General features: G+C 61.7%; 2 protein-coding genes across 4 annotated transcripts; one reads left to right on the top strand and one right to left on the bottom strand.

Moving 5' to 3' along the window:
• Positions 1–787: 787 nt before the first annotated feature.
• On the top strand, positions 788–11,463 carry PLCXD1 (phosphatidylinositol specific phospholipase C X domain containing 1). Its single transcript, XM_033107559.1, has 7 exons — positions 788–895; positions 2,324–2,473; positions 4,418–4,554; positions 6,980–7,108; positions 7,377–7,532; positions 8,572–8,755; positions 10,795–11,463. Exons 2-7 carry the CDS (start codon positions 2,329–2,331, stop codon positions 11,028–11,030), a joined length of 987 nt encoding a protein of 328 aa, XP_032963450.1. The 5' UTR covers positions 788–895; positions 2,324–2,328; the 3' UTR covers positions 11,031–11,463.
• Positions 11,464–14,203: 2,740 nt separating this feature from the next.
• Positions 14,204–22,837, bottom strand: GTPBP6 (GTP binding protein 6 (putative)). 3 transcript variants are annotated; one of them, XM_033107519.1, is made up of 11 exons: positions 22,133–22,819; positions 21,489–21,626; positions 20,807–20,877; positions 20,520–20,650; positions 20,140–20,210; positions 19,181–19,339; positions 17,361–17,569; positions 16,259–16,407; positions 15,717–15,869; positions 15,305–15,470; positions 14,204–15,167 (listed from the first exon to the last, which is right to left on the bottom strand). In XM_033107519.1, exons 1-10 carry the CDS (start codon positions 22,557–22,559, stop codon positions 15,347–15,349), a joined length of 1,632 nt encoding a protein of 543 aa, XP_032963410.1. In that variant the 5' UTR covers positions 22,560–22,819; the 3' UTR covers positions 14,204–15,167; positions 15,305–15,346. The 3 variants fall into 3 exon arrangements, 2 of the variants coding, with proteins under 2 accessions (XP_032963410.1, XP_032963419.1); XM_033107528.1 differs by lacking the exon at positions 20,807–20,877 and having other exon boundaries at positions 20,520–20,646; positions 22,133–22,825; XR_004423164.1 differs by lacking the exons at positions 14,204–15,167; positions 20,807–20,877 and having other exon boundaries at positions 15,332–15,470; positions 22,133–22,837.
• Positions 22,838–26,728: the final 3,891 nt, after the last annotated feature.

Genomic DNA, 26,728 nt, shown 5'->3' with positions numbered 1-26,728 from the left:
GGGCCCTGGCATGGAGGGCACAGAGAGGAAGGCAGGAGGCCAGTGAGGGGCTTTATCTGGGAGGTGTCAGAGGGGGAGGGCACAGGGGAGATGGGGGGAGCGGGGAGGAGGCAGATGGGGCCGGAGTTGCACAGAGGGAGGAAAGAGTGGTACCCGGTAAAACAAGGGCTGGCCCCCAGGCCACCTGCAGCTCAGACAGGTCGGCAACAGGGGTAGGCAGATCCGCAGGAGTGGACACGCCACGGAAATCCACTTCCACCCCCTGAGGTGACCGCCTGGGTGGGTCCGGGACAAGGGCAGTCAGGGCTGCAGAGGACCGGACACTTCAGTAAAGGGCTCAGCTCAGCGGCTCAGGGTGCTGACCGATGGCTCCAAGGTCACAGGCCTGGGGGCAGCAGAGACGGCACAACCTGAGGTCTGGGGTGAAAGTCCAGTTTGCTCCGGCCTGGGCCCCGAGTGACCACAAGAATGGACAGCGGTCAGAGGGTCAGGCATGCCACTGACCCCTGGTCACACTCAGGGCGTCCTCTGGTCCCCGTCCACTGACCACTGACCCCATGTCGGTGGACAGGCACCTTGACATTCCCCCTGAGGGTCGCTTCCCACAGACTGGAGGTTGTCACGACCGGGAGCCCCGCTTCCCACAGGCTGTGCTGTCCCCGCAGTGGCGTCCTGCTCTGGAGTTGGGGTTGCAGCCTGACGCTGTCCCTGGCTGGGGACAGGCCTGTCCTGGGAGGCGGCTCCCTGACGCAGGTGTGGGTGTCCTGGAGGCGGCCAATCGCGGGGCCTGAGTGTTTTGGGAAGCGTCTGAGTCTCGGGAGGGAAGGAGGGAGGGAGGAGAGCGGAGGTGGAGCCGCTGGCGGAAACTGCCGAGACGCTGCCGTGGCGGCCGGAGGTGAGTGCCCGCGTCTGTGGGGACACAGTCCCCGGAGACCCGCAGGACCAGCGCGTTCCCCGCACGGGGCAGGTCCCGCTCGCCTGTCCCTCAGGCTGTCCCCACCCGCAGCCAGCAGCTCACGGGACTGCAGGAGGCGCGGAGGGATTTGCGTCCGTGGCCAGAAGCGGGGAGACTCCTGGGCAGCCCGGCTGGGCTCCGGGGTCTCCGACCGCGGCGCGCTGGGCCGGGGAAGGACCTGGTGGCCAGGGCCTTCGGGCGCCGCTGGCCGGGGGGTGGGTGTTTGGGGCGCTGGGAGGTCCCGGCAGGACCCTCGGCGGGTTCCCGGGCTGCGCGCATCCGTCCGTCCGTCCGTCCGTTTATTCACTTAAGAACTATTTCCCGAGTGTGTGACATGCACCAGTCACCAGCCGCACGTGCCAAGTGGGACGGAAGGAGCCTCCCGGCGGTCACAGGGGAGTCGGCCGTGTCTCACCGGCCAGGGCCGCTGGGAATTCACACTCACCCGCCGTCTGGCTGCCGTTTGTGGGGTGCTCCCGGGCACTGCTCGAGTGCCACCGTCATGACGACAGACAGACGGTCGTTCGTGTCAGATGGACCTGGGGGTGGGGATCGGGTCCCGTCCGCGGCCCCCACGGACCACCGCGGGCACACCGTCTGTCGGCCTCCGGTCCCCAGGCCTGGCCAGCAGCGCGCTCGCCTGGCTTGTTATCGGGGGATGAATGGGTGTCTACCTCCCCGCAGTCAGCTCAGTGCTGACCACGACCTGGGACCTGGCCCCAGCGCTCTGCCCTGACAGCCGGTGCTTCTAAGGGAACGGCCAGCGCCGTAGGGAGCCTTTCGCAGGCAGAGTTCCCGCCACAGAGCAAACAGCAGGACACCGGGCCGAGCTCTGAACTCCGTGGGGGCGATTGGTGGGACTTGGGGTCCCAGGGTGCCACCACCCCCGGATTACACGCCCCATAGGCTCACTCACCTCTGAGCCCCTTCCCACAGCCGGGGGTGGGGTGGGGGGAGTTAGTGCTTGACCCGAGGGTGAGAGGCTGCTGGAGGCTGCACTCCTGCTCCAGCCACCCCGGGGAAGCCGCTTTGGGCTCCTGGGTCTCTGTGTGTGTCTGCCTGTCCCCCGTCTGTCCTTCTCTGTCTTTCTCTCTGTGTCTGCCTTTCCTCTCTCTCTCTCTCTCTCATTCTGCATCTGTCTCTGTCTCTGTCTCAGTGTTTCTGTGTCTCTGTGTCTCTCTCTGTCCCTCCCTCTCTGTCTCTCTCTGTCTCTCTCGCCCCCACTGTCCCCCACACTCCCGACCACCCGTCACCCCTGGGAGGAAGCCTGTTGTTCTCGGTCCTCAAAGCCACGAGCCCTGTGCCACCAGGAGCGCGTGTTCCGTGCACCCCCAGGTTAACTCTCCATGGCCTCATTTCCCTCCTCAGGTCCCATGGCTTCGCCTCTGATGGGCGCACAGCTGAGTGAGGCAGGCAGATACCCACGCCTGTCGGGCAGCACGAACCCGAACGCGGACTGGATGTCGGCGCTGTGCCCCTCGCTCTGGGACGTCCCGCTCCAGCACCTCTCCATCCCAGGTGAGGGCTGTGTGTCCCCGCGGGGTGTGGGCTGCAGGGAGGCTGGAGGGTGGGGAAAGCCAAGAAGCACACGTGTGTGTATCCGTGTGCACGCATACACACACGTGCACACATACGCACGTGCATGTGCTCACACACATACACGTGCTCACACTGCACACACACACGCCCAGTCACACATGCGGACAGACACACATGCACGCACACGCTCACAGTCACACATACTTACACATACACTCCCCCACACTCACACGTGCACGCACGCTCACAGTCACAGGCACATACACGCACGTACACGAGTGTCCTCCCTTCTCTGCTTTACTCGGGTTCGGTCTGGAAGGCACATGGTGAACCCCAGGAGACGGACGTCGGGCAGACATGACAGTGCAGGGGACTTGGGGGGCTGCCTCGGCCAGCCCGTCCCTCCTTTACTGCCCCCTGGAAGTTCAGGCCCCTCACTGCCGTGTTTATCACTCTCGTCCGAGCGGTGCTGAGCGTCTTCTGCCCATGACACCTGGACGGTGCAAAGTCAGGTCGGCCCCAGAAGAAGGACTCACTATGTGTTTCTGGGACTTTCTAATCAAACTGAAGAATCTTGGACTCAAGCCCATTTTTGTTGCAAAAACACGACTGTGGCTGCCCCTGGACAGACGTCTCAGTGTGGATGGGACACACGGTGACCGGAGCGGGAGGGCTGTTCCAGGAAGAGGCGTCCGTGCCTGGGACAGTGGAGAGATGGCCGCCCGGCCACCACGGCACGTGCGGTGGGTCCCCTGCCTGCCAACAGCCACTGCAAACATTCTGGAGGCGAAGGTGCCTCTGGCCGTTGTCACTTCAGCTGCGATGCCAGCATTTCCTCGGCCACCGTGATGCCCTGCGCTGCCACTAGTGGTCGTGGCCCATCTCTCCTTCACGGGCCCTTCACACAAACAGAAAGCACTGCTTCCAGTGGGACGTTTGCTTTCTGCAAAGTTTCTCGTGTTTGGTTGGTTTCCTTGACAACTACCTGGCTTGGTGCCGCCTGCCCCACCCTCCATGAGAGGTGACAGCTGTGGTGCCCGCCTGGCCCTTTGCGTGTGGGACGGAGGCTCCGCACCTGCCCTAGGGGCCCTCACAGGGTCAGCGTCACGTGCCCACGCTCTGTGTCTGCCCGTGCTCCCGCTGTGGAGATGGCTGGGGACACCGCAGCCTGCAGGTCTGCAGGCCCCCCCACAGAGAAGGGCCCAGGATTGCTCCCCACCCAGGACATGGGTCCACGCACCGCAGCTCCAGGCCTGGTGGGGCGTGGGTCTGGGCCCCCCTGGCACAGCCCGCAGGCCGTCCAGTTGGGAGGAAAGCTGGTCCATTGGATGAGGGGACAGGAGGGAGAGAGGGCTGAGGGCACAGGACGCAGCATGGACAGAGGCTCCGGCCCCCTCCCGCCTGGGCGAGTGTCCTGCCTCCGACTCCCGGCCCCCCATCCCGTGCTCGGCACGTCCTGGCGGCCCAGGGTCGGGCCTGCGGGGCTCTGTGCCCTCGATGCTCCAGGACAGGGGGCAGAGACAGCTTTGAGGATGGAGGCAGGGGCCACTTCCAGCTCCTGGAGGCTCCAGGCGTCCCTGGGCTGGTGGCCGCCTCCCTCCCATCTCTGTCTCCGTCTCCACATGGCGTCTCCTCTGTGTCTGTGTCCCTGCTCTTCTGTCTCTGACGAGGACACTGTAATTGGGTTCAGGGCCCCCTGATCCAGGACGACCTCATCTCAGACACCTCACTCGGTCGCGTCTGCACAGACCCTGTTTCCAGATCAGGTCCCATCAGCAGGTTCTGGGTGGACGTGTACTTCGAGGCCACCATCGGTGCCGGTGGTCTGCGTGTCCTCTGCGTGTCCTCCGTGTGTCCCGTGGGCAGCTCCTGGCACACAGCGGCCTGGAGGGCTGACGGGGGGCTGTGCCCTCGTGCTTGCAGGGAGCCATGACACGATGACTTACTGCCTGAGTAAGAAATCCCCGATCTCCCACAAGGAGTCCCGGCTGCTGCAGCTTCTGGCCAAGGCCCTGCCGTGTATCATGCAGCCCATCGTGCTCAAGTGGTCCGTCACCCAGGTAAGGGGCCCTGGGCTCCGGAGGGGCCTCCCATCAGCGTCCCCACCTGGGCCCGTGGCGCCCTGTCCCTTTGGGGAAGTAGAATCGAAAACAAACCTCCTCCCAGCCCGGAGCGCCTCCCTACAGAGGGGGCAGACAAAGAACACGGTGTATTGTCGCATCAGAATGACACCAGGATGGCATGAGTGTCACAGAGGTGGGAAGAGTGTCACCCTCGTACTTGGCGTCAGGGCCTGTGCTCCCGGGAGATGGTGCCAGGTGTTTCCATCCTGTCACGTTTCAGACGCCCAAGACCCACAGGAAGCACCTTGAGCTGTGCGCCTGGCCAGAGGCTTGTTCAGGATTCAGGCACATTTGGAAAAGGCAGAAAGAACCTTCACTGACACGTTTTCTCCAGTAAATGCTCAGCGAGGGGGTGAGGGCAGTGTCTCCTCCGGAATTTTCCGGCCGGCACAATTGTCTCGCCTTTATCCTTTGGGTTTGACCCTCACCCACAGCCCCTCTCCCGTGTGTGCAGCTGACTGTAGAGCCTGGTGAGCAGCCGGGAGGGGTGGCCCTTGGGGGCCACAGACAAGGGGCCCCCCAGAGTCGCTCAGGCTGGGGTGGGGAGGCCCGGCCGGCTGTGGCCTGGCAGCTGGCCTGGGCCCGGAGGTGGCACCCACGCAGGCCCCACCTGGGAGCCGCCGACCCCCTAGCCCTTTCTGCACCCTCCGCTGGGGGCCCCGTCTTCCAGATTTCCTGCTCATCCCAGCTCCGCCCTTTGTAATTGCTCTGCTCTGAGTTTCAGTCACCCAGGTGGGTGGCCCAGTGCCAGGGTGCAAAGCAGGTCTGGAACGTTGGGAAACCACATTCCTGACTCCTGTTAGGAGGGAAGGGGGGTGCTGTGCTGGGTCCCGCAGTGCTGGGGCAACGAGGGGATCTGGGGAGGGGGGGGTGTGTGCAGAACGGCTGGAAGCCGCCGTAGAGTCCGCTGAGGAAATAACCACGGCTTTGTACTTACACGTCCAGCGCAGCCATTGCGGTGCGTCCACCAATTGGCAAGTTATGCGGACGCTGAAAGTGATTTTTCTGTGAAATACCCGCTGTCATCGGAAGCTGCTTACTATGTAATATGCCCAGGCAGATGGCTCAGGGAACAGTGCGGTGTCCTCAATTTTGTAACAAAAACACCTGGGGAAAACGCTGTGGACGCCATCCTGCCTCTTAGGGCCAGCCACTGTGGGTCGTGTCCCCAGATCTAAGCAGGGTCAGCCGTGGGCCACGGCGTCATGTGTAAATTTCACTGTGCTTTGTAGGTCAGAGGCACGTCCGGCCCCGAGGTACACAGACCTGTCCTCACAGGGCGTCTGTGTCTCTGGGACTCAGGTCGCTGGCCAAGGGCTGAGCCTCCCAAGGCCCCTCTGTACACACAGTAGGCTCGCCGTGCACACAGTGGGCCCGCCGTGCACACAGTGGGCCTCTGCTCTCCACTGTCAACAGGGGAGGAGCAGCCTGAGCTCCCTGCAGGGCCCGCAGGGTGGAAAAATTATTTTCACATTCTTGGTTTCCCATCAATAGTTTGTGTAGAGAGCACAGCACCGTTTCTTCAACGTTTTAATGTTGCGATGATTTTTTTACTTTCTGTATTGATATGTCCAGGACATAGTGCCGTGTTCTTTCCCTTCATTTTCATATTATTGTTCATTTTTCCCGTTATTATTTTGTGTATAGGGTGCAGTGTCATGTTCTTTATTTTCTTTTTACATTAATTCTATTTTGATTATTATTTTCCATAGGGAGCTTAGTGCCATATTCTTTTACTTTTTCATGTTAATATTACTTTTTGCTTTCTTAATCATTTGGGAAGAAGGAAAGTACCATTTTCCTTCCCGTTTTCTATCTTTGTATTAATTTTCTCCTTTTACACCACCGCTCTGTGTGAGGGCACACAGCACTTTCTCCTACTTCTCTCTGTTGTATTACTTTTGCTTTGTGCACCATCAGTGGGTGCACAGTAGGGCCTTGTCTTCCCTCCATTCCATCTCGACTTTCCTCGTGCTGCTGAGGCCCAGAGACCCCTCTGGGGGTAGTGGTGATGGCCTGAGGAGGGCGAGGGGGGACCCTGCAGGGACGTCCTGAGTCCAGTGTCAGGGCTCAGGGGCACTGGCTGCAGGGACAGGGCCGCCATGGCTATGTCACAGGACAGGGCCCCCCATGTACGATCTGCGGCTCCCCTGGCCAGTGTCCTCTGACAGCCGGTCCCAAAGGCAAGGCCCGAGTGGCTGCCCGAGCCCCGGCAGGCACCACTCACTGCCGATCTGATATCAGATGACACGGCCCATGGTGGGCGTCTCACGGACCTCCCAGCCCCCGACAGGCGGCGCTGAGACAAGGTGGGAGCTGCCCGCCCGCCTTCCCGGCAGACACGACCGTCCTTCGTCCGCAGGTGCTGAGTGTCACGGAGCAGCTGGACGCCGGGGTGCGGTACCTGGACCTGCGGGTCGCACACATGCTGCAGGGCTCCGAGAAGAACCTGCATTTCGTCCACATGGTGTACACGAGCGTGCTGGTGGAGGTAGGTGGGCGCGGGGGGCAGGGGATGGCCGGCAAGGGCTCGGGCAGCAATGGGCACCCATGGCCGCTCCTGGTGGGACGCGGCGTCTCCTAAGGAGGGAGGACACCCACGGCCGTTCCCGGCGGGTCATGGCTGGCGTCCAGCAGTCAGTCACTTGGCATTCCTGACCATCCTGTGTTCCTGAGCCTGCACCTCACCCCTGGCTCCTACAGGCCACATGCATGTTTGTGAAAGTGGGTCCCTGACTCGTCCTCCTGTCCCTACCCAGGACACGCTCACGGAGATCTCTGAGTGGCTGGAGAAGCACCCCCGGGAGGTGGTCATCCTGGCGTGCAGGAACTTCGAGGGGATGACAGACGACCTTCACGAGTACCTGGCCACTTGCATCAAGAACATCTTTGGGGACATGCTGTGTCCCCGAGGGGTGAGACGGGCATGGCCTCCCCCATCCCGCTCCGTGGTGGGGGCAGGGGTGGGGTGGGATTGTACACAGGCCCCATCTGTTCACTTGGGTCCGCCGTGCGTGATGCTGAGATAATTCTGGTGCCATTAACAGGGTCTTCTAGATGCTTCTCTTAACCTTGGGTCACACCTGACTCCTATTTAGAAGTTGCCACAGCATCTGATTCCCTAAGCACATGCTAAGTGCCCTCTGTGTGAGTCTGTCATATCCTCTCCTTATACGGACACAGTCCTGTTGGGTCAGGGCCCACCCCTATGACCTCATGTCACCTTAGTCCCCTCTTTACAGACCCGTCTCCAAGTACAGTCACATTCTGAGGTTTGGGGGGGTCAGGGCTCCAGCATGTGAATTCTGGGGAGGGGGACACAGTTCAGCCTGTAACCCAACCTGTGGTTTAATCAAGTAGGTACTTTTCTCCGTTTGCTGGTAGTGGCTGGCGCGTGCCCTCCCTTAGTCTGCAGGCAGCATGAGGAGTTAAATCCATGACCATCTAGCTTGAGTTTACATCAAATTATCTCAAGCCTTCTGTTTGGTGTTTCTCCTGTGACCTCCTGGAAGGTCAGGAGAAGACACCTGGTACCTCAGAGACTTGGGCTACAATACAGGTGGTCACAGTGCTGCCTTCAGCCTAGGGACACCCCCTCACTCGGGTCTCCCACAGCGCACATGGGGGAGACGGTGCCTGGGGGGTGCAGCAGCCATTCCGAGTGCCTCTGGAGATGTCACAGAGGAAGGACGAGGGCGGTGGGAAACTTAACTTCAAGCCTGAGACGGACAGCAGTACTGGTCCCTTTACGTGTAGCACAGGACACCAGGGGACTTTCTGTGATCACCAACGGTGTGGGACCCTGTGTTACGGCGTGTCTGTCCTTGTGACAATCCAAACACCGTGACACTGACATGGAGGCTGCCCTGCCCCCATCACTGTCCCCCCACAGACACCCCAATGTCTCCTTCCGTCACTCCCTCACGAGCACCCCAACAACCCCTCCCCTTGCAGGAGGTGCCAACACTGCGTCAGCTGTGGGCGCGGGGCCAGCAGGTGATCCTGTCCTACGATGACGAGTGCACCGTGAACCGACACAGGGAGCTGTGGCCAGCAATACCCTACTGGTGGGGGGACCAGGTGAAGCCGGAGAAGCTGGTCCGCTACCTGGAGCACATGAAGAGCTGCGGCCGCCCAGGTGGGTGCCCGTTCCTGCACGAGACGTGGGTCACACACAGCTCTCGGGCCCCACGCTCGCTTTGGGCGTGAAGCGAGAGATTTAAAAGCAGTGCAACAGTGGTACCTCGGATTTACAACGTGTTCCGTTCTGGAAAACTATTCGAGTTCTGAAACATTTGAAAACAGCCGACAGCTGGGACTCAGGATCTTGCCCTCAGAGGAAACCACGTGACATGTTCGATGTCCGAGGCGTGTTCGAACACCGAAGCATTTACTTCCGGGTTTACGGTGTTCATAAACCGAAATGTTTGTCAACAGAGATGTTCGAACACCAAGATACCACTGTATATAGCTGTGTGCACATGCACGTATTAATGTGTGCAAATGTACACATGTACGAACATGTGCACATGTGTGTACAGGTGTGTGTATACATGTGTATGCATGTGGACATGTGCACACACATATTAATGTGTGTGTGCACATACACATGTACCAACATGTGTGCCTGCACACGTGTGTACAGGTGTGTATACACGTGTATGCACGTAGACATGTGTGTGCGTGCAGCCTCCCAGCCGATGGTGCCCACAGCCTGTGTTTCCCATTCGGTTCTCCTCCCGAGTCTTCCCGGTTTGGTAGTTTCCTTAAGGAAATCAGCCCTTTCCTGGCAAACATGCCAGGTAAGTCCCTCCTCGTTTATTGCTGTGATGGCAGGTGGTGTTACTGCTCTAATGTGAGTGTTGGCTTGAAGACAGGAAACGTCTGGATTATGGAGCCGCTCACCTACCAGTGAGAGGACTTTCAGAGTGACAGGTCACAAGCATTTATCTGAGATCCATGAGAGTAGCCATTCGGGAAGCACTGACTCGGGCAGAAGCCCAGACAGTGTTCCGATGGGGACACAAAGGCCAGGGGTGTTTATGACAAAGGGAGGGGACCATGACATCACAGAAGGAAGGCGTTGCTATTGGTGCAGATAACGTGACACCGTGACGCTGATGCTGAACAGTGTTTTTAATTCTCAGCCCAGAGTCATCCGTCCTGGAGTCACGACACCTGCTGTCTTGTTGTCTTTGCAAACAGCTCTTTGGGACACCAGGTTGCTAAGGCCCCGTCCTGAGGTGACTTTGTCCTGCTTCAGCATCCACACGTTTGAGGTGTCAGACATGCCAGGCCGTCCTCTGGGAGGGCAGCTCAGCTCCATGTCAAAGGGGCTCCGTGTCTATTATTTTTCAGAGTCCGTGGTTTCAGTATTTTATTTCCATGGTCAAAGGCAGGTGGCTTTGGGCCGACAGGTGGACACTGGGCCTCCCAGGCCTGCCCCTCATTTCGTCAGCAGGTATTCTCATGACTCTGGGGACTCCACCTGAAAACCACTGGCTGACAAAGTCTGTGCATGAGTCTCCTTTCGTGACAAATAGCACAAACCTGGTGGCTAAAGCAAGAGCTATCTTCTCCCATAGTTCCGACGGCAGAGTCAGAAATGCGTTGTCCCACGGAGCTAAAGGGAAGGGTCCCCAGGGCTGGTTCCTTCGGGATGCTCCTGGGGACACCCTGCCTGCTCGCCTTTGCCAGCTCCAGAGGCTCCCGCGTTCCTGGACGCGTGGCCCACGTCACAGTCCATCACCATCCAGCTTCCCCACCCCCCCATTCCATCACCGCTTCACCTTCCAGTTCTGTCTTCAGGTCTCCCTCCTGCCCCCCTCTTATAAGGACCCCTGTCATTCCATTTAGGGTTTACCCACGGAATCCAGGATGATCCCCCATCTCAGGAGGGGTCCCCATGTTAATTTAATCGCATGTCAAAGTCCATTTGCCGTGGAAGGTCACACAGTCACAGGTGGACACAGACATCTTTGGGGACCTCCATTCTGTCCACCACAGGGGGACTGGGACGTGGGCCTCTTCGGGGACACGCTCGCCCGCCGTCCTCTGTAAGGGGAAGCATGACGAATGTGACCCCGTGCGGAGCCCGTGCTGTCAGAAGGCGGCAGGGGGTGACGTGGCGCAGGCGGGCAGCGGACACACCGCGCATCCCTCCCCTTCCTGTTTCAGGCGGGCTGTTTGTGGCGGGCATCAACCTGACGGAGAACCTGGAGTACATCCTGGCGCACCCGGCCCAGTCCCTCAGGAAGCTGACGCTGCCCCACCTGCCGTACCTGAGCGCGTGGGTCCGGGAGCAGAGCCCGGGGCCCGGCACGCGCTGCACCAACATCATCGCGGGGGACTTCATCGGTGCCGACACGTTCGTCCACGACGTCATAAGACTGAACGAGAAGCTGCTTCGCTGACCGTGTCCTTCTCAGGCTCAGCATGCGGGCCGCGCCCAGGCCCCTGCTTCAGCTCTCGGCCACACAGGGCGAGCACGGGGCCGGCAGCCCCAGGCAGGGTCCCCGAGCGTCCTCCCTGACAGAAGTGCCCCATTGGCGGCCCCCGGCCTCACCGTTCTCGGTGTCTCTGGGGTTCGATTCCATGACTCATGATGATTAAAGACGGTTAAGCGATCGCGTCTTCTAGGGAAGCATCACCTGGAATTGCGGGGCTCTGGCCGTGCTCTGGTGGCCCACGGCAGGCTCAGAGGCGTCCCCTCACCTGGGGCTTCTGAAAGCAGCGCAGTGACACCCTGTCAGCTGCTTGAAGCCCTTGATAATGCCACGTTGTTCGATAGGACTGAATGGGTAGAAATCTACTTGTTTAAATAATAGAACCACCCTTTCTAACTCTGGTGAAGTGAAGCTTGTTCCCTTCCCACGACCAGCAGGCTTCCCGGGGCCTCGCTGGCTGTCCTGTGTCTTCTGACATTTGGGAGCTGGTTACAAAGATGAGCAGGAATGGGGCTCAGCACACACGCTCCCCCTTCCCACAGGCCTCCTGGGACACAGGTTTAGGGCACGCAGGTGTAGGGCACGGGTGTTGTGTCCATGCCGGTCCTGCTGCCGTTCACACCTGTCCTCACAGCCTCCCAGCTGTGCAGAATCTGCTCTGTCATTCGGCCACCGTGACTGAGGTCCCCAGGCCCTCCCTTCCTCCACCAGAAGAGGGGCCACCTGCTACTCAGGTGGTGACATCAGGCTGCCATGGGCGTGGTCCTACCTGCGGCCCCTCGACCACCCCACAAGTCTTCCCTTTGTCCCCAGACCACAGGGGGTGTCACTGGCCTCGGCTCCCCTCCCCTCATCACGGGCTTTCTTAGACGCCGTCCTTCTCTATTATGCATCCACGCTTCATCAGTGCCGATGACACTGAGCATACGTTCCTACTTCCTGTGCGTCTGGGGGCTGCCACACCCGGAGAGACGCCCCTCCCAGGCCAGGCTGGCTGCTAAGATGAAAGCCATTTCCTTGGGAACACCTGTCACGTGCATGCCAACCACTGTGTCACCCAACACACACCAGGCCAGCATTCCCCCCACGCCGTCCCCCGGGGCAGCGACCAGGTGACAGGAGGCCAGCTGTGTCACTCAGAGCCTGCTGGATTCTTCAGATTAGCCAATCCTACCCTGTTCGTCCTGTCCCCAGGGACACGCTGTGGCCTCACGTTTCTGCAAACGTGGCCCTGTGGGCTTCTCTTGGGAAACGGAAGTAATCTATACTTTTTTCAGTGGCTTGGCCCCTTGGTCTTGGCTCAGGCACCTCCACCGGATAAAACCCCACGGGTACAAGTGACACCCACCCCTGCTGCCCCCAGGGGTCCAAACCACAGCTCCTGTGGTGTCCGTACTGCTCTGGGAGGCTCAGCATCTTCCTCGAGGCCCTGGCTCTCTTCCCACGCCCAGCAGTGCAAAGGTCACAGAAATGCCTCCCTTTGTACACACGGCTTTCTAGAGCGGGTGGCTCAAGGTCTCAGACACAGGACAGGTCCCACCCACTTTTTATCTCACATCCCTTAGGATGGTTCCTAGGAATTTCTGTGTAGCTCGGTTTCTGGAATATTCCTCGTAAATGGAAGGGCATCAGACGTTAGGTTTTCTTGGGTCAGTCATGAAAAAGACAATGTGTGCTGCAATGTGTTCTCTTTGGGATCATTTTCTGAAAGAAAATCTGCGTCTGCTGCCAGGATGCTGTTGTTTAACGATGGCCCCTGAAATCCAGGGGACCAGCCTGCTGGCTGCGTCAGTCCCCGGCTCTGCTCCGTGCGCTCTCCCCACGGAGCTCGGAGCTCAGGATGTCCATTTGAGACGAAGGACCACGTCTCATAGCAAGTGTCTAACATAACGACCGTGCTCTCGCTCTGATCCTACGAGGACCCCGGATTTGTGTCAGGAACAGCTCAACAGGAATTGTCTAATTCAGGAGTTTTTTTTTAAAAAAACCCTCAAATCCTGCCTCCTTCCTCCCATTTTTATTTGCTGTATGAACGCAAGGACTAGATCAGTGTTTTGAGTTTCATATTATCTTTAGCTTCTCCGCGGGGACAGTAAGCCAAGATTCTGGATTTAATTTCAACGATGACTTTCAGAGCCTTGTACCAGAGGGGTGTGGACCTGCTGGGCGACTTCCGGGGTGGACACGTGGGGACAGGCTGCCGTGGACCAGGGCCGGTCTTGCTCACGTCATATGCTCACAACACCCAGCGTGGCCACGTGACCGCTGAACAGTTTGTGGATGAGCCACTACTCACACAGCGGTCTCAGCTCTGTGCAAACCATCCCTGGACCATTCCTCCTCAGAGACGTGGTGGGGCCCCCAGGGGCTCTGCTCAGCCCAGACCCCTTCCTGTGACGGCCTCCCTCCCACCCACACGGGAGGGGCCGTTTTCAGGGCCTGGGCTCCTTTGGGCACAGTGGACCCCGGAACTGTGAGGGGAGAAGCCTGTCTACTGAAAGGGGGTCTCAGGAGACTTTGCATGCTGGGGGGAAGAGGGGTGGGAGGGTTTTGTACCTGCCCCCCCATGGGAAGCCCGACACTTGCTCTCTGGGGCCCTGAGATCCCAGCCCTTCCTCTTGGGCCCCGAGACCCCAGCCCTTTTTATGGGCCCCCTGAGACCCCAGGCCTCTCTCCGGGCTCCCCAAGACCCCCAAACCTCTCTCCGGGCCCCCCAAGACCTACAGGCCTCTCTCCGGGTCCCCTGAGACCCCAGCCCTTTCTATGGGCCCTCTGAGGCCCCTGCCTCATCCTCCTGGAGACCCCCTTGCTCTGCTTCCACAGTGGGGTCTGGACCCTGCAGTGAGCAGGCTGAGTCTGAGGCAACTCCGGGACTGAGCTCTCTGTTCCCCTCTGAGTCCTTGGGGTGGGGACTCGGGTGTGGAGGGGACAGACGTCAGGGGCGGGACCAGGAGAGCAGGGACCAGAGACCACAACCCCCCACAGCCTTGGCTTGCATGTCCCAGACGGGGAGGCCGTGGGGTGGGGTGGTCCATAGCTGGAGGCTGGACCTGGACGGAAATGGGCATCCCCCGTGACAGATGGGTGAGGTGCCTGCCAGGGGACAGTGGGGATGGTCACCCCGGGGCGACAAAAGGCTGGCGAGCAGGCTGGGCCGGGAGCCTGGGGGCACAGCCCAAGCAGGACGCCCCCCACCTGCCAGGGTCTCCTCGGAGCCCCCGTAGGAGCTGATCCCCAGGGCTGGGCTGAAGCAGGCCGAGAAGCAGGTGCTCTGAGGCCCAGGTTTGCTGGACTGGCCTTGTCACTGTCCTAGAGGCGGCTGTCCTGCGCCACACGGCCTCCCTGGGCAGCTGGCAGCCCCATCCACCGTGTGGACCAGACGTGCAGCTCCGCACGCAGCCGGGGGTCCTGAGAGCCCAGGTCCTGGGCCCTGTGATGCGGATGCAACTCTAAGGGACATAATTAAACAACGAGCTTCCTGGGTGCCAGGGGGCGACAGAGAGAGAGAACCCCGTCTCTGCAGCACTTCCGGATGGCACCTGCAGTCGCTTGGCTCTCGGTGCCCCTGAGGGCTCATCAGCCTGAGTGCCCAGGCCCTCCAGCCACTTGGCACCAGGAAGGTCGTCCTGGAGGCTGTTTGCATTCGGAGTGTCAGCAACGGGGTCCTGCCAGTTCTGCTCCAGGATGGAGCCTCCTGGTCACTGAGAAGATGCCCCGTTTCATGTTTCCTGTGGGTGACAAGTAACGTGTGTGATGGACGCATGTGCCCCGTCTGTGAGAGGCGAGTGTTCCTGTCGTGTGGTCTCTTAGTGGCTCCGGGGACACTCATCGCACTCCTGGCCTGCTGCTTCCGTGACGACACGTGTTCTTTGTCCTCTGCCTTTGTGGGGAGACCCACTGGTGATGAGTCCGCTGACGTCAGGCTGGGGAAGAGCAAGGCCGGGCAGCTGTGACTGCGAAACACGCAGGGGACGAAGAAACTGCATCTGCGTCCTTCAGTGGCCGCTGCGGCAGACCGTCCTGCAGGCAGCCCGCACGGGAGGAGCCACAGAGGCTGGTGTACAGACGCAGGGACTAGGCTTTCATGTCTCGTAGCGGAAAGATCTGGAAGGGAAGTGGGCCCACACAGCGTGCTGACCATCACGCAGGGACTGCCGAGTGCGGTCCCTCAGACTGACCGCCCGCACCGCCTGCACCGCCGACCTGGGGGGGGGGCCACCAGGCGACACCCGCCTGCCTACCTCTGCGGCTGAAACGCCGGTCCCCAGGCCACAGGCCACCTGTCATTCTGGAAAGAGCTTCCGGAACTTGCCATAAGCGGAGCTGCTGATGATAACGGTGACGTGGGCCACGCCGGCCTCGGGGACCACTTCCACATGCTGCACCGTCGCTGCCTTGTGCAGCCAGCTGAGAAAACAGGCGAGGACCCTGTTCGTGGGACGGCTGACCCCGGGGTGCAGCCCTAGGCCACAGTGGGACCCGCGTCACTGGTGGGAGGTACCGCCAATGGCCCCGTGGTGTCAGTTACCCGGGGACACCGGGCTACAGGTGAGTGGGTAACTCAGAGACACAGCTCTGTGGGCAGCCTGTCCCCACCGAGGGCCCGACAGCCACTCAGGGCCACCGCCCCGCCCACCGGACAGCCCGACGCACCTCAGCTGGGGCCCTGCCAGCCGGACACGGAGGGTGAGGACCTGCCTCCCTGTTGCCCTCATGATGGCGTCTTCCACCTCAGCTTTCAGCTCCTCCAGCCCGAGTCCCAGGAGGGCAGACACAGCGAGGACACGTGGTCCCTCCGGGCTGTACCTGTGTGGGGGAGGCCCGCAGACCCGCTCAGCCACAGGACGAGCAGGTGATAGTCCCCACAGGTCCCCCTACCCATGGGGCCCCCACTGTGACTGCTGCGGCCCATCCCAGGGGAGGACAGGGCTCCGTGGGACAGTCAGATGACGGGAACAGTGACGGGGTGACATACACGGCACACGGAGGTGCAGGTGTTCAGAGCATGCACCCCAAGCCCACGCTCTGAGGAAAAGGTGCCTGACAGCCGTGGAAAATGGGCACTCTGACCCATCCTCCCTGAGCACAGGGGGGCTGTGTGGGGGACACCGTGGTGGCCTGTCCTCCTCCCTGAGCACAGGGGGGCTGTGTGGGGGACATGTGGTGGCCCCCGGGGTTGCGGGGGGACAGCTCACCCGGGCAGCAGGTCTGCCTTGTTGTGCACTTCCAGCATGGAGTCCAGCAGCGCGGCGGGCAACTGCAGGCCGCGTAGGGCTGACAGGACGCTGGCCTTCTGCAGCTCGCTCTCGGGGTGGCTCACGTCCCTCACGTGGACGATCAGGTCCTAGGGACCAGGCAGGACATGTGATGGGACATGCGGGCCACCAGCCCCGCCAGTCCACACGGGAGACCGCCCAGGAGCAGGACGACTGAGGGTGGGTGCTGACCCCACGCGGTCCCCGTGCCCGGTGGGGGTGGCTGGCCCCTGGGGGGGCCACAGAGTAGGGGCACAGTGACGAGGCCCCTCCTAGTCCAGCCGGACGAAGGGGACGCTCGGCGTCCACACCACATCCCACCGTGCAGGCACTGACCACCCACCCACCCAGCGGGTGTTCATTCAGAGCGGTGGGCAGGTCCCCCTCCTGTGAATCCTAGAAGTTCTGCTATTTCACATTTTAAACATCGCTTTTTCACCTAATTTGAAACATTTTACAGGTAGGTTCCTTATGCAAAATTTGGAAAATTCAGAAAAGGAAACAAAAGCTACATGTAATTCGGCCACTGGAAAAAGGCGCCCTTTGTGTTTTCGGGTGTTCACTTCTAGACTCTTTCGGAAAAACTTAAGTTTTTTCAAAAAGGTTTCATTCCAGAAGTTTTAGATTTTCAGAGAACTTACATAATGCGAGAGTTGGCACGTGGCCATCACCCCCCTTCTGCTGTGCTGTCACCTCAAACATTAAGGGGTGCTTGTCACCACCAAGGGGCTGACATGGGTACAATCTCCTCACTAAACCCCAGGCCTTGTTCAGGTGTCACCAGTCCTCCTGAGCCTGCTGTCCTGGGACGCCATCCAGGACACGCCATGTCATATGTGAGGGGACCTGGCCTCGGGTTGTATACCATGTGAAGGGACCTGGTCCCTGCTGTATTACATTTGAGGGGACCCATCCCTCAGTTGTTTTGTGTTTCAGGTTACCCGGGCCCCACCTGTGTCATGTTCAGGGGACCCGGCCCCCTGCTGTGCCGTGTGTCAGGGGACCCGGCCCCGTGACGCGTGCCCCGACAGCCCCCACTCACCGAGTGCACCACGTCCTGCAGGGTGGCGGAGAAGGACTCGATCAGGCTGTGGGGCAGCTGGGACAGAAAGCCGATGGTGTCCATGTAGATGACAGTCATCCGGGAGGGCAGGGACCCCGCGTGGGCCGTGATGTCCAGCGTCGCAAACAGCTGATCCCGCGGCTGGGCGGCAGCGTCTCCTGTGAGCGCCTTGATCAGCGTGGTCTTTCCTGGAAGTGGGTACAAGAGCTCACGCTGCATGGAAGCCCCTCCCGTGTCCTACGTGTGCCGCTGGGCCAGGGGCCGCTCCACGTCACGTCTGACCCTCACACGTCGGGTAGAGGCGGCCTGAGTGCCTGTGAGTTTTCCGCGGGGCCCTGGGGACACGTGGGGAGACCCAGCAGTGGCTGTCCAGGCTCCTGAGCCAGGAGGAGCGAATCAGGGCAAATCACGGTGGTGTAGCCAGCGCTGGGGTGGGTGACGGTGTAGACGGGGTGATGACGGAGTCCGGCTGTACGCTGTGTGTGTCAGATGGGCGGGGTGTGTGTACAGTAGGGTGGTGGTGTAGGAAAACGAGGGTGTAATGGGGGTCTAGGTATAAATGAGAGGGGTGGTGTAGACAGGCAGGGGACAGTGTAGACGGAGTGGGAGCCAGTATAGATGGTGTAGACGAGGTTTACGGTGTAGACGGGGGTGATGGTACACACAGGCAGGGCAGTGTATCTGAGGTGGCCCCCAGAGGACGTCCTCTCCAGTCAGCCTTTCCTGACAAAAGGGACCTACCTCTCTGTGACCCTGAGTCGTGTTTGGAGCCACCCTAGGAACTGGCTAGCGGGCCGAGACCTCCTGGTGGCCACTGGGTTCACTCTGCCTCAGAGGTCAGTGGGAGGGGACCTGTGCCGTGGAGGGGGCGGGTAGGACAGCGCCGTCTGGATGCACAGCGGAGTGTCCACCCCCGTCCACTCACAGCACACATGCTCTTAGAAGGCAGGAGGGCACCGGGTCCCCGGGGCTGGCTGAGCTTCCGGGGACAGCCGGACACCGAGCTGCCACCTCCGAAAGGGAGTGTCGGTGACGAGGCCCCGGCTGTCTGGCCGACGGGCACACACAGGCATCCACACTTCCCGGCAGCTGCGACTACACGTGTGCATGTACTCAGCACTTCTGTAAGCTACACGTGGTCCGGGTTTTGTGGGACCCCCTCGCTGGACACAGACCACAAGGTGCTGATGATGGGTTGCCGGCGGTGTCACATCCGTATGTAGCGAGCTCACAGAGTGCTGGACCTCTCGGAGCTCGGCGAATGCTTACTGAGTGAATAATGGCAGCAAACACGTGAATGTGGTGCCTCTTTGGTTACCTAAGGTGCCTGTGACATCGAGCTTTGTGCCTCCAGAAGAAACCCAGACTTCTGTCTCATACACGAGATTTCCCTTAACGCGAGCGTCACGGACAAACCTCACAAACCTGAACCGGTCTTATCTTCTAAGACCAGGTCTACTGTGAACGGACTTCAAAACGTCAAGTTTTTTCTACGGCTGAGAGTTTAGCAGCTTTCCGTCATTGAGGGCGTCCGGTGCACAGTCGGGCACTGAGTAAACACACCAGTGACATGACTGGGAGGGGTGCCGTGACCCCAAGAAGCCCCGGGCAGATGGTCACCCGTTCCAGTCTGTTCTCACTGTCTGCCAGCCCTTGGTGAGTCCTGCAGCCCTGCCGTGTTTGCAAGTAGATTCGCCTAAAATACACCAGCAGCACCAGGGCAGGCGGCCCCCACTTCTCACTCCTCCCCACTCACCACAGTCTGTGTGTCTCCCCATTTCTTGCTCCTCCCCACTCACCACAGTTTGTGTACCCCACGACAGACACCACCGGGAACTCCCGCCTCCTCCGCTGCCTTCCCAGGAGCTGCCTTTTCCTCCTGAGTCTGTCCAGGGCCTTCCGGATCTTCATTTCCTTCTCCTTCAAGAGACGCTGCTTTACTTGCATGAAAGACTCCCCTGGAAACAGCCAAGGGGGTGAGTCAGTGCGCACCCCTGGGGACCGAGGCAAGAGCCAACTGTGGGGTGCAGGCCCCTGTGGGGGACAGACAGGAGTGCTCAAGTACCCAGGCAGCTGCCCCCAACTTCTGCCCTCTGAGGTCATCCAGGCTCCCCTTTACTCGGCAGGAAGTAAGAGCCTCTGAAGCACAGCCCCCAATATCCACAGTGGGCTGAGTGGTGACCCAAAGATGTGTCCATGTCCTGACCCCCAGAACCTAGGGACGGGAAAGTATGTGAAAACAGGGTCTGTGCAGATGGGACTAAGTGAGTGAAGGATCTGAGATGAGGTCGTCCTGGATCAGGGGGCCCTGAACCCAATGACAGTGTCCTCATCAGAGACAGAAGAGCAGGGACACAGACACAGAGGAGACGCCACATGGAGACGGAGGCAGAGATGGGAAGGACGCGGCCACCAGCCCAGGGACGCCTGGAGCCCCCAGGAGCTGGAAGGGGCAGGAGGGACCGTCCCCTGGGGCCTGCAGAGGGAGCATGGCCCTGGGACACCTTGGGGGCAGACTCCTGGTCTCCAGAGCTGGCGGAAAACGCATTTCTGGTGTTTTAAGCCCTCAGTTTGTGGTCCTGTTACAACGGCCCCAGGAGACCATTTGGACCCCTATCTTGTTGGACTGACTGCAGACAAGCCCCACGTGTAGCCCTGGCCCCACCAGGACTTTCAGGGATGCTGTCCCCTTCCAAGAGGTGGCCGTTGTGACACCCCCCATTCCCAGCATCTGGTGACAAAAACTTGGACATGTTACCTGACCCCATGATGTAGCGAGAGCCCCCTCCTCGTCCGTCCAAGCGGGCAATGTCGTGTTTCAGGTTGGACCTGGTGCGGCAACAGGGCAGTTCAGTAGCCGGGAGAAGACACGCAAGCCCATGCAGTGAGAACGGAGCAGGCACAACATGTCCCATGCGAAGACGAGGATAGAACTTTGGGTGGGGACTCTGCATGGAGCACGAGTGCACTGGGCCCCCCCCCCACACATGGGCCTGCACCGCTGGGGACACAGGGCCCCACTGTGGGTGACGTCCTCACAGGCAGAAGGTTCTGTCCTTACTACACTTGAACACAGTCAAACGGGTGGAAACAGGAAGGGGTCCTGCTGTGGGCCGCGAGCCCGTGTCGTGCCACTACCTCAGAAGGGGGAGCTCCGCCAGTGCCACCTGCAGCCGCGCCTCCCTGGTCCGTGCGTTGCAGCGGAAAATGTGCAGCACAACGGTGAACCGATCGAACACCCGCACGCCCCAGATGGCCTCCAGCTCTTTCTAGGGAAGGAGAGCGCGTGACGGGGTGCATGCACACTGCAGGACCTCAAGTGAGGGGCACGTGACACTCCCGAAACCCTGGGTCCTCTGTCCCTTGTGGGAGAGGCTGAGCAAGGCCTCGGCAGAGGGTGGACAACACAGCATGACCTCCAGTACCTTGGTGGACGGGGACACCCTCTCCACATTCAGGAAGACAGCTGAGATTCCCGTCAGGCCTCTAATTCTCTCTAAGGGAGAGAGGGTCCCATTAGGACGACTGTCACAGGATGACCCTGCACTATGGTTGGCTGTGTCACCGGACTCTCTGAGCACGGTGTTGGGGACGTCTGGGGTGTGGGTCGGGGTCGAGGTGGAGCCCGGGGTCCATGTTCAGGGGTGTGGGACTCACACAAACACACACATGGAGGTCACATGACCCCATGGGGACTGAATGCATCTAAGACCCGGGGAGAGACACAGGCAGTGAGCAACTCCCCTCCGGCACGGCTGCCGTGCTCGCTGCTCTGAACCGTGAGCCAGACGACAGTATGGGGTGGGGGCTCTCGGGGGTCCCAGGAGAGCAGGGTCCACAGGCAGGAACCACATTCGGGCGCTGAGAATGGGTGTCAGGCAGCTGGGAGGCTGAGCTGGGCTTGGGGGCTGGGGGCCGGCTTGCACCCTACTCTAAACTGCCCGCCCTTGGGGCCTCGTAGGAGTTCCCGTGGGGATATCAGGCTTTTTCCATATCTGATCCAATTTCCCCCGAGGCCACCTCGGTCCTGCAGAGTGACAGCGTCTAATTGTTCTGTTCCTCTCCAGAACATGAGAGAAAGGACAGGGATAGGAACGCTGGACCCACCCGTCAGGTGCTCCAAGGTGCCTTTGCCGAAGATGAGCTTCCTGTCCGGCGTTTTCGTTGGCACCACCATCGTCTCCACCACCGACCAGTTGTCCAGCGTGTGGACCAGTGCTTCCGCCTCTGCCACTTGCCACTCGGCTAAGGGGAAAAATGCGTCCTTGGTGAGGGCTGCTTCAAGCAGGCTCCCCGGCGGGTCGGGAGGGAGGCTCAGTTCTGCCCCGGACCCTAGCACCCCCCAGCAAGCCCCACTTTCAGAGTCAAGCCCCCCAGAGTGTCCGCCCCACCACGTCCGACACTCAGAAACCCCATCTCTGAGTGCCAGCCCTGGAGCCCCGCCCCGTGAGGTCCAGCCCTGAGTCACTCCCCTCGGCTTTTCCGCCGAGTTCAAGCCTCCGAAGTACCGCCCCCTCAGCTCCCCGCCCTATCAGGTCCAGCCCTCGAAGTCCCGCCCCATGAGGTCCAGCCCTGAGCCACGCCCCTGGACTTTCCCGCCCTGAGTTCAAGCCTGCGAAGTACCGCACCCTCAGCTCCCTGCCCTATGAAGTACAGCGCTCGACGCCCCGCCCCTCAGCTCCTCGCCCTATCAGGTCCAGCCCTCGGAGTCCCGCCCCCGAGACCCCGCCCGTGGCTCAGCCCCGGACTACCTCGCGTCAGCTGCGGCTTTCCCGGTCCCCACTTGACTTCAGGGTGAACCAAGCACACGCGCTGCGTCCCCGCCGGCAGCAAAGGGTCCCTCCTCAGCAGCTCCTCTTCCTCTTCCTCCTCCTCCGCATCTTCTGGCTCCTCCTCGTCCTCCTCTCCCGCTCGGCTTCTCCAGCCATCCGCCCGTGGGCCCCGGCCTCCGCCCCCTCTACCCCGCAGGTCCCCTGGACCCCCGGGGCCGAAGGCGGCGAGCGCGCGTACGGGGCAGGCTGGCAGCGGCGGTGCGGCCCTTACAACCATGCGAAACAGCCATGCTCTCGGGCGGACGGCGGCCCGGAGGGCCCACATCCTGCGTCCCCCGGAACGCGATGGGGCGGGGCCTCGGGGTCGTGCTAAGGCGCAGGCTTCCCATTGGTCGCTCGGCGTCATGTGCTCGCCGACGCCTGATTGGTGTGCGGTCGCTGCGGGGGCGGGGTGAGCGCCTCTAGTCTGCGCAGGGGACTCGCGGCGCGTCCCGGTTCGGGCAGCGCCGTGTGTGGGGCCAGGAGCCGGTCCCCGACGGCCGGTGGGCGCTGCCGCCGACCCAGCGCCTTCCCGCGCCCCGCTCCGGCCTCCGCGCGGGGTCTGGGGTCCGGTCCTGGGGTCTTTAACTGTCCCCAGGGGTCCCGCACTCTGCTTGCGGGACCGAGTGCGGTCTCGGGTCCGAGATTTGCCTTGGAGGGTCCGAGCCTGTCCCCCAGGGTCCCGGACTCTGGCTTGGGGTCTCGAGTCCGGCTTGGGAGGGTTCCAAAAGCTGCTTGGGGATTTCACACCCAGCCGCGGGTTGGTAGCCCGCGTGCGGCCCCAGGGTCCCTTCCCATCCCTGGGCGTCTCGAGCCCTGCCTTCGGGGTCCCACCCATCCTCCGGGATCCCAGACCCTGCCTTGGGGGCGCTCAGTACTCCCCAGGTGTCCCGCGCTCTGCCTTGGGGGTCCCATCCCATGCCCAGGGGCCTCAGAGCTTGTCTTGGGCGTCCGATGCCATCTGCAGGGGTCCTGACCGTGCTTGCAGCCTCTGAAGTCTGCGCTGGCTGGTAGTCCCGGGACTTGGGCTCCAGATTCAGCGGGTCCACGTGTCTTGGGAAATGATAGCAGAGCCCCGTGGCCTGGACTGGTCCGCCTTCCTCTCCCCGCCCGCCCCTGGGGACAGGGTGTCCAGAGCGACGTTTCCGTGGTGACTTAGCGCCCCCTACTGCTCGCTCAGCGCTGGCGCCGCTGGGCCGTCCCCTGGGGGAGGGGCTTCAGGCGGACAGAGGGACCGCGGACCAACTGGGTGTCATCCCGAGGAAGCGGGAACCGCAGGGCACACGGGCTCGGGGCCTGACAGGCGCGTGGAGCCCGCATCACCGACTTGGACGGCCCATTCAGGAGGGCGTGGGGTGGCCCTGGAACCCAGAGGCCCGGAGACACTCACTGGTCGGCCAGGGTCTTTCCCGTGGCTTCCTGCGCAGGCTCCCTCCCCTGCTGTGTGATGCCACCCGCCTGGCCCGCGTGGGGTCCTTTACTGCCTGGTGACGGCCACTGCGGCGGGAATGGGCTGCAGGCGGCCGGGCTGAGCTCTGAGGTGACTCGCTGTGCATGTGCAGGGGGTCGTCAGGGTGCCGGGTGTGGGGGGCAGAGGCAGAGGGACGAGGGAGTCACTTGAGGGAAGACCCTGCTAACAGCCCACAGCTCGTCCTTTAAGGCTTCCGGGAGGGAGGGGAGCACCAGTGACTCGTGGGACGCGTGGGCGTGAGATGGAGGGTGAGGGAGTGGGGCTCTCCTGACCCCTGGGATGCTCACCGGGGCGTGTCCTGTCCCCAGCACAGGTCACTGGCTGGCTCACCTGGGTGTGAGCAGGAAGGCAGCTGTGAAATTGGGTGCGTTGCAGCTTTTCAGCCGCCGTCCCCTCCAGGGCTCCGTGTGGCCTCAGTGTTGGGTACAGCGTCTGGGGGATTTGTACACATCGGGCTGGGTCGGCCATCTGCCAGGCGGCCTGTCCCTTCTGGTCACCCTGCACTGCACAGCCGACAGGGCTGCGTGCGTCCAGGGGTCAGGCCTGAGTGGGTTCAGTCCGGTGCTGGCATTTCATTCGTGGATGTGGGACCTGGGAGGGGGTTGGTATCCGCTGGGACGACGGAGGCCCGCTTCCCCCAGGGAGGGCAGGGTCGGTCAGTGGACACCACACACCTTGTCACCTGGCTTCCTCTCGGCCCCATGGACACATCCCTGCTTCAGCCTGGGGTGAGGGGGTCACCACGAGGAAACCCAGCGTTTCACAGACCGACCCCCAACACTGCCGCCACCCTCTGTACCCACGGTCTGTGAGGTCCCAGGGTGGGGATAGGTATGCAATGTGGGTGCCCGGGCATCTTTAATTGGTGGGTTCCACCAGAAGGGCCCTGGACGTTAACAGTGGGACTGCCCTGCACTTGGTGCAGGGCTTCCTGTCACACTGTCATTGACATGCAGGCGAGTTCCCAGAGTGCCCCCAAGCTGATCCCGTCCCGCGTTCCAGGACCCAGAGCTGACGTGGCAGGACCCTTCCTCTCTCTGGTGACAGGCAGGCTCATTTATTGCCCAGGTTGCATGGACAGATGCATTGTCTCATCCAGCTGTTGACAATGGACAACAGGGTGGACAGACAGTGGACGGCCTCGTATGCCCAGGTGTGGAGAGAGGGTCGGTCAGGCTCGTGTGACCGGGTAGGGATGGACAGAGGGAAGGATGGAGGGCGGCCTCTGCCTGTGACCCAGGGCCCGGCCCTCTGGGGCTTTCTCCGCGTCCCCACACAGACACGTCCATTTGTCTCTGGTCATTTAAACTGCACACCGTGGGGAAGAACAGGAACAAGAAGAGGGTGACCAGCTGCTTGCCTCCCAGCCAGCCCCACCCACCGTTTCCTCATCTTGGGTCTGTCCTTTCCCTTTTGCCTTTCAGCTCAGTTTCCAGAAATGCTGCAGTCGGGGCACATGAGCTTCCCATCCTGGTGGGAGGGCTGGAATTAATTATTAATAGCACCGCTGGCCCAGGCAATCACCACTGGTCACGGGTTGTCTGGGACCCTCTGCAGCCTGAAGCCCGTGTTTTCCTCCATCCGTCCGGGAGGCCGTGTGGCTGCTCCTTCCAGAGGCAGACGTGGTCCCGAGAGGGCCGTCACTGACGAGCACAAACCTGGGGCTTAAAACCACAGGCACCCATCCTCCCCCAGCCTGGAGACCAGGAGTCTGCCCTCAAGGTGTCCCAGGGCCACGCTCTCTCCGGAGGCCCCAGGGGACGGTCCCTCCTGCCTCTTCCAGCTCCTGGGGGCTCCAGGCCACACATGCTCCACCCTCAGGCTGCCAGGGAGGTGGATGGGCCCGGCGGCTGGGCGATCCCGACACTTTCAGGTGCCACCCCGGCTGCTGTCCAAGGTGCTGAGGGGCGAGGGGCTGCAGGGTGGAGTTGGGGTGCGGTCCCCTGGAGGCTGAGGGAGCCCCCAGAAAGGCTTGCAGTATCCGTGTCTGGAACTGCCTGGGGGGCGAGGGGGAGGCTTCAGTGTTCAGTGTCCTCCTCCATTGCTGGTGGTGGGGACGCGTTGGGCGGGACAAGGGGGGGTGTAGGGATCCAGGAGGACGGGCAGCCTGGGTGGCTACACTGGAGCCTTCTGTCCACACCTTGGCCCAGGGCCACCTCCATCGATGGCCTTGTCCCCTGGCAGTGCGTCCGGCCCCTACCCCCTCCCCCTGACCCCCCCACTGTGTCCGTCCCAACTCGTCCCTGTCCCACCCACCCCAGACCTTGTCCCATCCCCGACCTCCCCTGGTCTGAGACACCCCACGCCCTGCCCATGTAACACCCCTCACCTAAGGCCCTGCCCCCAATGTCTGAGCCAACCACCTGTCTGATAGCCCACTCCTGATGCCCCTCCCCCCTCAGACCTCTGCCCCCCACACGTCCCCCTCCCCCCACACCTTTCCTCCTTCCCCCCACACCCCATCCCCTGCCTCAGCCTCCATCTGTCCACCGACTGGACTGTCCCCTCCAGGGCTCCTGCTCCTGCCCGGTCTCCCTCAGGCTCCCAGCTGGGATGGAGGCGGAGGTGAGCGGCCGGTGGCCAAGGGTGGAGGCCTGACTGTCCATGCCTCTCCCTGCAGGGACATCTTTGATGTCAAGTTCCTGACCTCCAAGGGCTCCGAGAGCTCTCCAGAGGACATGTACACAGTGCACCCCGCCTCCGGGGTGTGTTCTGGGCTGGGCCTGGGTGGCCGCGGAGCAGGGCGTGGACGGGGCTGGAGAGGACGCTGACCAGGCTGTGCTGTGCTGACAGGGGCTCACGTGGGGCTGCCTCTTCCTGCTGCTGGCCCCGGGCCCCGGGCTGGGGAGGTGGGACACCCCGTCTGCTGGGGTCTACCAGGGACTCGAGGCCTGTGCCCAGGGAGGGACTGTGGGGACGGGAGCAGGGGCCTTTGCGCTCAGCGCTAGGGCCCTGGTCAGAGGGACCTGGGCTGCCCGGGGGCCTGATTACATGGGGCTCGCTGTGTGCACAGAACCCCTAGGGGCTGGCCGTGTACATGCTCACTCGTGTTTGCCCTGTGGGTG

Source organism: Rhinolophus ferrumequinum, chromosome X, assembly GCF_004115265.2.
Source record: "Rhinolophus ferrumequinum isolate MPI-CBG mRhiFer1 chromosome X, mRhiFer1_v1.p, whole genome shotgun sequence".
In the NCBI taxonomy this organism is placed as follows: Eukaryota; Metazoa; Chordata; class Mammalia; order Chiroptera; family Rhinolophidae; genus Rhinolophus; species Rhinolophus ferrumequinum.
The sequence above is the reverse complement of the archived record's forward strand: the minus strand, read 5'-3'. Positions and strand labels throughout refer to the sequence as shown.

What these genes read in the sequence shown, in the direction of transcription:
- PLCXD1 (XM_033107559.1), top strand. Translation starts at nt 2,329, where the DNA reads ATGGCTTCGCCTCTGATGGGCGCACAGCTGAGTGAGGCAGGCAGATAC. An exon ending in CCAGCACCTCTCCATCCCAG is followed by an intron (nt 2,474 to 4,417) that starts GTGAGGGCTGTG and finishes TCGTGCTTGCAG; the next exon opens with GGAGCCATGACACGATGACT. An exon ending in GAAGAGCTGCGGCCGCCCAG is followed by an intron (nt 8,756 to 10,794) that starts GTGGGTGCCCGT and finishes TTCCTGTTTCAG; the next exon opens with GCGGGCTGTTTGTGGCGGGC.
- GTPBP6 (XM_033107519.1), bottom strand. Translation starts at nt 22,559, where the DNA reads ATGACGCCGAGCGACCAATGGGAAGCCTGCGCCTTAGCACGACCCCGA. An exon ending in GGGTGTCCCCGTCCACCAAG is followed by an intron (nt 20,651 to 20,806) that starts GTACTGGAGGTC and finishes CTCCTTCCCTAG; the next exon opens with AAAGAGCTGGAGGCCATCTG. An exon ending in CTGGCAGGGCCCCAGCTGAG is followed by an intron (nt 15,471 to 15,716) that starts GTGCGTCGGGCT and finishes CTGTTTTCTCAG; the next exon opens with CTGGCTGCACAAGGCAGCGA.